This window comes from Sinocyclocheilus anshuiensis, unplaced genomic scaffold, assembly GCF_001515605.1.
Source record: "Sinocyclocheilus anshuiensis isolate Anshui unplaced genomic scaffold, SAMN03320099.WGS_v1.1 scaffold1609, whole genome shotgun sequence".
Lineage (NCBI taxonomy): Eukaryota > Metazoa > Chordata > Actinopteri > Cypriniformes > Cyprinidae > Sinocyclocheilus > Sinocyclocheilus anshuiensis.
Genome location: NW_015540958.1, coordinates 175,465 through 186,481, shown reverse-complemented (window position 1 = coordinate 186,481; position 11,017 = coordinate 175,465). Strand labels below are relative to the sequence as shown.

Sequence of the window (11,017 nt, the reverse complement as noted above, 5' to 3'; positions counted from 1 at the left end):
TGTGGAAAATAATGTGTTTTTTTAACTTTAAACCGCATAAACACATTTCATTACACCAAATACACAAAATAATGTTCTTTTTAGCAGCATCATATGACCCCTTTAAGAAAAATATGCTATGTTTATATATTAAATATTTATATATAATATAAATGATATGAATATAAATACATACATGTAAATATTTTCAAAATATATACTGTATGTTTGTGTCTTTATATATACATAATAAATATATACAGTACACACACATATATTATGTAAACAAAAACTTTTATTTTGGATGTGATTAATCGCGATTAATCGTTTGACAGCACTACAGTTACCATTTATTTTATTTCAAGTAACTTTTTTGTTCTAGGTTTATAGAAACCCTGATCTGCAATGAAATGAATCTGTGTGTGTTCATTTAATTTACATGAATCATCCATACTAAAATCATTGGGACTTTTCGATACCATACACATACAAAAATCTATTTTAAGAGAGTATATGATTATTGCTTCAGTTCTACGCAATGCAATGTGACTTAAATAACAGTATTTAGTGACAATTTGTTGGTTGGAAAAAGTGTCTCATTACTAGAAGAAAGCTATCCTGTTTTGAAACCAGCTACAGAAAAATTTTGTTCAGCTGGCAGTGTTACTCCTCAACGCTGGTTTACAAAAACTCCAACCACGATCAGAGAAACCAGCGGCAGGGCAGCTCTAACAGGGGCCGTCTGCCAACACCGCTGCCTTTTAACCTGGCAGACCTTCAAGACCTTCTGACTCATTTCAAGAGGGAGTTTATGGCCGATTATCATGTTTCTTTTCCCTCCTGCAAACCCGAGGCGGCGCAAGATGCAGAGCAATCAGGCAGTTAAACTTTGACCCTTGAACATGGAATGCATGAATGAAGGTGAAGGAGCAGCATATAAAGCTCTGGCGAGAATCCGTCGAGCTTCAATGATTTCCCGTTAGCTGTGCAGCGTTTTGCACGGGCATGTTTCAACATGAGCTACTTTTTAAACAATGAGGCAGTGACAGATTAGGCTGATTTGTTTTTCTTTTTAGAGTGAATGTTTGCTTTGGAAGACTTTGGGTGTCATGCAGTAAATTGCACATATTTAGATTTATATGCATAATTACCAGAGTCAACATATGCCACAATAAAGCTGCTAGGGCTTGGTGCTTTTTAAGCTATTTTAGGCTTTCCTTTGTTCATAACAGCCGTAGTTCCACTCATACTCGTGAAAACATGGGATGTGTGGCGGTAGAAATATTAAAATCAATTAGTCTCAGACAGTCAGTTGCTTTCCTGTTATCTGCAACAAGCAAAAAAAAAAAAGGAACAAGGAGGAGTGTGAAAGAAGAGAGATTGTGGGAAAGAAGATGAATGTAAAGGAGATACTCACTGAGTGTAACAGAAAGCAAAAGAGACGCTCATGATTAACAATAAATAAGAGCTAAAGTCATACTAGATCACAACATCTGCTTTGTTATGCCTTAATATTCATTCATACATGTTCAATATTGTGATTAATATGAATACATACAGAAGATATGTAAAGGATCATCTACGGTCAGCTAGTCTGCTAAATATAGTCTTTTTTGACCAGTTTACTGTACATTATCCTGCTTATTGAACAACTACTAAACAAACAAACAAATAAATAGATGTAAATATTAACATACTGATGCATAAATGATATGTAAGGGGAAAAGGCTGTGGGGAGATATGAAATGTCTTACATATTTAGGAAATAATTGTCAGGGACAGTGGTTAATTAAATAGTTTAAAATCATTATGCAAAAATATCTGACAGCCGAATCAGAATCAAGTATTCAAGAGAGCCATGAAATAAACCATAATACTCAAATTATTAAAGGTGGAATAAGTTATTCTTAATTGCCTAAAATGATCAACAATATATATTTTGCTAATAAAATAAGAATTTTAATGACTTTTAGGGTTATTATTGTTAACTACAAGTATAAAACTATTAAAACATTTTAATTTAAATGAAGCTGAAAAAATATAAATATTAGATGAAAATATGAAACAATATGAAATTTAGAAATGTTAACTTGGCAACTAACTGCAATAAGTTAGCAATAAGCTGAAGCACTAAATATACTAACGGGAAATAAATAAAAACTAAAACTGAACTAAAAATATAAAAATGAATACTAAATATTAAAGTACAAACAAAAACTAACCTAAATATAGTGAGAAAAAAAAAATAAAATAATAAAAAGTGACCAACATATAATAAAAACTTGAATAGTACACACATAATACTAAAATAACACTGGTGACTTCAAACTGGAATTCTGGGTGATTTGTGCAGTCATTAATAGTTGTGACAGTCAGGATCAAGTCATGGAAAGACAAAATATTCACCATAAGAAGGTCGTCACTCAGTACTTCTGTCTTCTCTGCTCTGTGGACAAAAAAAGGAAAAACAGTGTTTGGTTATATGGACAGACTAAATGTGCAGTGCTTCAGGCTGACTGTGAAAGCAGGTTAAGCCAGTATCACTACAAAAATGCCACACAAACATGCAAGAACATAGCTTTGTGTAAAGTCTTCACTTCACATGAAAAATTCACTGGATTTCATCTTCATTAACATCATCCATTCAAAGCATCCACTGCACTTCACTTTTCCTAAATTAAACATCATTTATTTTCCAACTGTGTCAACAAACTGTCGATTTGGCACACATGTCAGGAGAAGAAAAAAATCCACTTCCTGCTTTCTGCATTCCACATTGTTTGTTATGGCAACTGCAGTAAAGGGGGCGGGGCTGTTGATGCTTTACACACACGCTTGTCAGCAAAAGGGGTGGAGCTTCATAACTAATGAGCAGAGACTCCTTTTGACCAGAGGCCATAAAACTATCACAAATCATACTATGGGGACATTGTACAGTCAGAACATGAATATGGCATTGGTGATAGTTTCAGCATTTTCATTTATTTATATATTGTTGTATGTATTGTTGTAGGAAATTGGCTGAGCGTTTTTTTTTTCATGTGGTAAAACTGCTGAGCCAGCAGTGTAGCTAAAAAAAAAAAAGGTAAAACCTTGAATCTTTTTTTATAGCAAAGAATTTTTATCACCACACAACCAGTGCAACTGCTATTTATGTCTACAACTTTCATGTGATGAACTGACACACAGACAGTCCCTCAGGGTAAAGGGACCTTTCTCAAGGTCAAGCACCATGGTGATTATTTTGGATTATTAGATCAATATTAAAGTTCTTGACAGATATTAGACGTTGTTAAATGCCATGTACAACAACTTTTCTAAAAGAGAGAACCCACGAGAAATAACAAGAGAGACTCCATCCACATGCAGTCCAGAAAACTTTGAGAAAAGCCACAAAATTGGTCATGTAACAAGAGAAAAGATCCTGTTACACAGGCTTGAGAATGACCTCACGTTTGGCAGGAGGGAATTTTTAGATTTCCATCAATACTGAATTAGCATGGACCCTGTGTTCAGCAAATGCATATCGGGTTATGTGTCAACCTCCAGAAATACCTCAGCTAACATTTCACACACATTCAAAGTTGAGAAAACAACATGCTATTATAAAGATCTATCTAAATGTCTTTTAAGGAACAAGATTGCTCACTAAAGTCAATCTGATTCTGAATACAAGACAAACTGCATCATAATTAGGAGTATGCATTATTCAGCACAAGATAACTATGTAGTCAAGCTTTCTTTAGATTTGAAATCACACATAAAAATGCATAACTCAAAACCATATTGAAGCAGAAGTTAATTGGTATACAAAAACAAATAAATAAATTCTATTTGCTACATATTATTGATATGGATGCACAAGTATTGAATGATTAATTGTCGCTGACCATTTCACACTTTGTTTTTTTCCTTTTAGTTTGCACTAACATAAAGGCATAATGCTCAATTACGACAAACATTTTAGCCATATTCAAGCAGGATCTGACTGGTAGCCTTGACTGTAAACATAGCATCTGATCAACAGTACTGCAGCTCGCATCTTGCATAATTTCAGAGCTTTGCAGGCCTTTTCAGTTCAGTAAAAACATTTGACCCTACAAAACAAGGGGTTTAATTAGCGGTATGTTTATCTGAAAAGATTCAAATCTCTCCAGATTATGTTTGTTGGTATTTGGTCATTCAACAAAAGAGATATTGTCACCTCCTTTTTATTACTGATGACTAAATTTTTGCTCAAAAAACAAATCTACAAACCCGCTTGCTCGAATTCCAACTCCAGCTCTCAGAGGAAACACTGTTAGCTAACAAAATATACTGTAAGAACGTTTTGCTAATTAAGTTATGAAAACATTATTTCTGAATGTCATCCAGTTTTAAAAAACATTAAAGCATGTCAGCATATTCTGTTACACCAAATACACAAAATAATGATATTTAAAAAAGCATCATATGACCCCTTTAAGGGAACATTCCATTTGATTATTTTGCAGACACAATGGGAACGTTTCTCTGAACATTCGAAAGTAGTAAGATGAGCGTCCAACTAAAACAGTGCACAAAAAAACATTCCATGAACGATGTATCCATCCCATTTTTTTGCTAACATTTTGAGAACATTATAGATAACTTTAAAAATTCTATTAATGTTACTGAAAGAACTTTTGAGAGAACCTTTCCAGAACGTTAGCCAAAGTTCTAAGAATGTTCCCTGTTGTTAGATCAACTACTAAGATCAATGACATATAATAAAGCATGTAGACACAGTGCCTCTTGCCACGATTTTCTTTTGACCAGCTCACTGAACATCTGGTTTTGGTTTCAGGAAAAGAAGGAAATTCTATGTTCATCAGCATGCTTAAAAAGCACAAGTATCCTGGATCTAAATGGACAGTTTTGATGAGTATACAGCCCTGCTGTCTGCACCATCATTTTTGTGTGATTTATACATACAGAAACACAAAATTAGCAAGAAATTACACAGTTTTAGAAATTGCAACCAGGGTGCGATGTTTTGGATGCAACTGTGTATTTTTGGTGCATTTATGCCACATCTGATACAAAATCAATTCCATTTCCAGCTAGATTTTTACATTTTCCAAGTTCAAAACTTCACTAAAGTATGCAGCATCACCTACAACATTTATCATTTTTAATCAATGACTAAAAGTGGCCCAAGTTCAAATGAATACCAAGCAATGTCCTATGTACTTCATCACTGTAAAATCTCTGATGGTGTTTCCTTTTGCAGTGGAGGCAAAACTAACTGGGGCCGTAACTTAACCGACTGTATCAAAACGTGGCGTCTCTCTGGCCTGGAAAGCTGCCATGAGAGCTGGCCTGACTATTATACCTCCGACTCTGGATTACCCCAGATCTGCATTCTGCATCAGACGCTCTGATAGACTGTGACAAGCGAGTGATGAATCTAGCGGCTGCCTGAGATGCTTAACTCACAGCAAAAGACGAGTGAATGTAAATAAAGACAATTTCTTGGCAAAAAACAAGCATCTCAATGTGAAAAGCATCTAAGATATTCTGACCTTACTTAACCCTTTCACCCTCGTAAGAGCAAATATGCAAAGCAAGGCAATTTAAGACTTTCATTCTCTGACAGGCACTTAAAATATCTCTGCAGGGAAACCAGTCAAGACAACTCAAATTTCCTCTTACTGTTTCTGAGCAAGTTTATTGTTCGAGATCTGCAGAGATCAACTAAAACTAACGATGTCCCAGTTTGCAGTAAGAAGGCAAGTAGTTCCAGCTACTTTTTGATCTTAGATTACATTTATATTTAATTCTTCAAGAGCACTATAACCTCTACTTTCTCATTATTAATTTTAAAATTATTATTTATCCATATTTAAAACTATAATGTGGTGATGTCATTTAAACAACAAAACATTTATTTGAAATTGAGAGAGAAAAAAAAAAGAAATAAATCAAGTAAGTTGTAAGTTTTGTCCACAGCTTGAAAATAAATATCACTGGACCCATATATCGGTCAATTTTTCATTATTGGTGCATCCCTAATTATTGTTAAATTAGAAGTTCACATTATTGAATACTAGCTACATCATCATAATTGTATTTATTATTTCAATCAAATAGATGTTTGATGATCCTGATAGAGATGTTAATATAAAAGAGAGAAGACCAAAAACTCCAAATGAATGCAAATCTCATTCTATCAGTCCAGTTCAGTAATGCACATACAGTAGGAGACTCTTTAAACTTCTACACGCAATATCAAACACATACCTTTACAATAGCGGTCTCATTAATAAAATAACGTGTCAAGACCCAATAGCACGTGTAATTTATAAAACTGAAGTGATATATTATCACTTCAGTTTTATCACAATTCAGTCCTGCGTTCGCGCACACACAGTGACACTCCCAACTTTGGTGTGAACATTTTTACACGAACCACAGTAGAAACATTCGAAATAATCAGTATATAACACACTAACCTGCCAACGGTCTGGTTGGCGAGCTGTTTCATGCGGTTGAACTGTTTCTTCATCTTGAATCGTCTTCAGCCAGCAACATATAAAACTTATATAGGCTACAGAAGTCGCTGTTTTATCAACGTGCCGCCCGCACGCGCGACGCTCCCATTACGCGCGCAGAACTGGATCCGAACCGGACAATCTGTGTCATTTACTGCTCATATTCATTTATAAACCGTGCGTCAAACGTGTTCCTTTCGTTTCTCATCCTCTCGATTTCTGGTTTAGTCAGTAGACAGCAGTAACGCTGAGGAAATAGGAAGTGCAGTTCACTTCCCTATTGTGGAGCGCAGTGGGTTGTGACACATGACACCTTGACTGAAGTATTCTGATTAAACTGGATGGTTAACAGTTAACACTCTGCTTTATGTAATCAGATGGCTAACACTTTGTGGATAGGCTATATGTTTTAGGCTCAGATTTATGATAACAGTCGTTTTTTATTGCAAAATGTTCTAAATAACAATTCACTCCATTTAAAGCCATTCATTGTGTGTGATAAAGTTACATCAGGCCTATTTATTTTTCTGTGTAATAGCGCCATCTTCCGTCCGACGCACAATAGCAGCTGAAAGCGAATACGTTTTAAACATGCAGTTGACCGTACATCTCCTTGTCACATGGTCGAAGACATATGCACTAAATACCCCATCTTAAATCTTAAAGTTGAGTTAACCCTTGTGCGACCTTTTGGACATTTTTGTCCTTTTCAGTTTAGGTTTTTTTTTTTATCATTTTGCCTGTGTTATTGCCAACTGCATACATTTTGGCACAGGTGGGTATTTTTATTGGAATTTGACTATTTCACTTCCATTTCCTTTAATAAATCTGTTTTGCACTAGGTACAAAAAAATGTTACTCTCAGGACCTTAAGGACAAAAATGTCCCCATGGAAACCCATTAAAACTGCTATTTTTAATCGCAGTGCCATTTAACTGTAAAATTATGCAATTTTTGTTGATAGGCTTTCATTATATTGGCAAAGCTTTAAAATTTAATTTTTTACTATTTTTTACCAGATGGTTGCATACATTTTGGCACAGGTGTGTATTTTTATTGGAATTTTACTATTTCACTTCCATTTCCTTTAATAAATCTGTTTTGCACTAGGTACAAAAAAATGTTACTCTCAGGACCTTAAGGACAAAAATGTCCCCATGGAAACCCATTAAAACTGCTATTTTTAATCGCAGTGCCATTTAACTGTAAAATTATGCAATTTTTGTTGATATAGGCTTTCATTATATTGGCAAGGCTTTAAAATTACATTTTTTACTATTTTTTACCAGATGGTGCCATTTTTTCAGGTTTGACCTATAAAGAAAATACTCGCCTTATTTGTTTTCTGCTTCTTCATATTATAGAGCCAATTGGATAAATAATGCAGCTATAATTGTGTGGGTGTGTTGGTATGGATGTCAGAGTGGGGTTTGTATGTGTGTCATAAAAAAAAAATTGTGTGTGTGTGTGCGTGTGTGTTCTTGTAATATTTGAGAGAGAAAAACTGTACTGCAAATCACAAATATAACCACTGTGTGCACCAGCAGAGTTTTGCTGGCATCTAATGGGGAAAATTTGGTACTGCGCCCAAACAAAATCTTACTGAAAGCTAATTTTTTGAGATATCAACCTCAAATTTGGAATACAACTTGTTTAGATGTATGGCTTTGATTTTCTAGCAGGTATAGAGTTCAACATGTTTCATAAAATATATATTTTATATAAAACATCGTTCATAAACCTAAACATCTAGAACTTTTTTTTTTGGTTTCACTTTTTAAACTTTTTTTACTTCAACAATAATCTGCCATGGGTCTTCTTAAAAATGAGACCAAACTTAACTCTGTGCTCCCAAGCTTCACATTTTTATGACAGTTTTTTTGACATGGACATTTTTGTCCACTATGGACCTGTGTGTAACTAATTGATTTTAATTGACGCACAAGGGTTAATGTTTTATTATTATAGCAACACCAATGGTGCAGATTGGGCAAAAAAAAAAAAAAAGATTTAGAAGAAAATTTGTGCAAATATGGAAATAAATGCTTATGCATAAAACAAATAGGCTAACACAAATTAGGGAATTATCTGCCGCATAAAATGCTCTTGAATTAACCCTATAAAGCCTGACTTTTGAAATAATAATCAGATCATTGAACTTTTAGACAAATTCCAAATATTAGTTGTATATATTTGATACATGCTTATATGATATATAGTATGATATAGGAGAATATGGAACTCATACTTAAACAAAAAATTCAGAGGACCAAAATGAGCAAAAATATGGAATTTATTGCAGTTGTTGATATTTATATGGCCAAATTTAAGATGCAATTTTGATAGTTTGTAATGTAAGTTGTAAATTAATGAGATCTTCATAACAGTAGAACAGACTAGACTGCTTAAAAATGCATATAATTAATATGATATTTAAAAGCTCAGCTGTATGATCAAAGCTCTAGTTATAATTTTGGGGGTCAAACATATAATGCAATTCAATACAACGATGACTGAGAGGAACAAATAAACGTCCCTCGAAAGCCTGATGTATCACATTTGAAAATGTTTTATGTATGGATAATCAAGTAGCCTAAAGTACTATAGTTAAAATATGAAGATAAACTGTAAACTGTAAGCAATTTGACATTTAGCAAGTCAAAATAATCCTTGCACATTTAAACCACATTTTTGTATTTAAATCGAACTGATAAGCGTTCATACTGAAATTTCGGTCAGTTTTAATTCTGATTAGACTTTGATTAAAGTTGTCTGCTGCCACCTAGTGGCCAAAAATTCTCCATTTCCTTGCCACAATGTAAAGTGATCTATGTTATGTTTTTACCTCTTGCTGCAGAACAAGGTTAATTTACATAGGCTAATTACAAATATAAATGCGATCACACAAGACTTTTGCAACGCGTGAGCAAAGTAAACACATTTCTTTGAATCTGCGAGACTTCCGTTTCGTTAAGTAACTAAGAATAACAAAGTGCAGCAAATGGCAAAACCATTTACGCTACAAATCAGTGTGATTATGATTATAATGAATTAAAATACAATGACAACAAATAGCAGTTTGGAGTGTCACGCGGCATAACGGACTGTGTTTGTACAACTAACAGAACAGAATCATTTTAATTATTAAGACTAGTTTCAGGTAGTTTAACTTCTACGTGTTTGTAGTTTTCCTTGCAATCTATAAAACCAGCACGGGTTAAACTTTCTGGTGTTGAAGTAGTTTCTCGTCTAAATTAGCTGAGTGCACAATGTTCCATTTTAATTTCCTTAGGCCTATGTATTCTTTACCACAGGTCAACATTTTACGTTTATGATTAGTCTTTTCAATCATCAATTGCCCTTAAAGGTCATTGAGCAATTCACTCCCATGATGAGAAGGCCGCTGGAGTCTGGAGATGCATTCGTGCCTCAGAGGGAAAGAATGGCTGAAGACAAAGTGGAGCTTCACAACATGGAGAAAGCTCTGGTGGATAAGATGGGACAGCATGATGCGAGAGAGCCGAAGCTGTTCGAGCGGCTCTTTCAGCCGTGTGTGGCTGAGCTGCTGGGGACCGCTTTCTTCGTGTTCATCGGATGTGTGTCTGTCATTGAGAACGTGGCGGACGCCGGCAGACTCCAGCCTGCGCTGCGCTGGCTCACGGGCTCACGGACTCGCAGTGCTGGTGCTGATCGCATGTATAGCAGAGATCAGGTGAGAAGAAATGTATTGAGCATGCTGTGCGTGGCTGCCAAAATAGAACAAAAAATATTAATACATATAAAAATAGCACACCGAGTGTGACTTTTGGAAAAAGTTGCTTTTTATTGCTTTCCTATTTGTGAGCAAAAAACGTATGTAGACGAAGTGGATTTACATTTAAACAAAACTAATCTTTATTTCTTTAGTGTAATCTTTATTTTTATACGGAACATTTTAACCCCGTCTTCATGTAAACCATGCAATACAAGACTAATAATATGTGTAAAATTGTGTGTGTGTGCGTGTGTGTACACACACACATATTATATATATATATATGTATATGTGTGTGTGTGTAAAATTATTATATATATAATTTACAAATTTATGTTAAAAGAAATTACAAATAATATTTACACACACACACACATATATATTATATATGTGTGTGTGTGTAAAATTATTATATATATAATTTACAAATTTATGTTAAAAGAAATTACAAATAATATTTACACACACACACACACACACATATTATATATGTGTGTGTAAAATTATTATATGTATAATTTACAAATTTATATATTAAAATAAATTACAAATAAACCTTATGATGTAATATATAGCCTAATAAAATACTTATTTTTATTAAATATATTTTACATGTTGTTACATTATATTAAAATACTGTATATTGCTATATAACAAATAAAATTCAATACATTTTAAAACTACATATATAATTATATATGTATATAATTATCTATAATTATCAAAAATGTCTCAATTACAAAGTCTGTTTTTATGTAAACTATATATATAA

General features: G+C 33.8%; 1 protein-coding gene and 1 pseudogene across 4 annotated transcripts in view; one reads left to right on the top strand and one right to left on the bottom strand.

The window, feature by feature from the left end:
* The window catches only part of LOC107689995 (rho GTPase-activating protein 17-like), a 34,256-nt gene extending 27,436 nt beyond the window's left edge, over positions 1-6,820 (bottom strand). For 2 of the 4 annotated variants that reach the window (XM_016488218.1, XM_016488219.1), the window contains exons 1-2: positions 6,453-6,813; positions 2,386-2,425 (exon numbers count right to left, since the gene is read on the bottom strand). In XM_016488218.1, the coding sequence (XP_016343704.1) occupies positions 2,386-2,425; positions 6,453-6,505 (93 nt within the window). In that variant the 5' untranslated portion in view covers positions 6,506-6,813. Of the gene's footprint in view, positions 1-2,385; positions 2,426-6,452 lie in introns of all 4 variants that reach the window. The other 2 variants (XM_016488220.1, XM_016488221.1) reach the window with 2 other exon arrangements.
* Positions 6,821-9,926: 3,106 nt separating this feature from the next.
* Positions 9,927-11,017, top strand: part of LOC107690021 (aquaporin-8-like) — a 2,252-nt pseudogene continuing 1,161 nt past the window's right edge.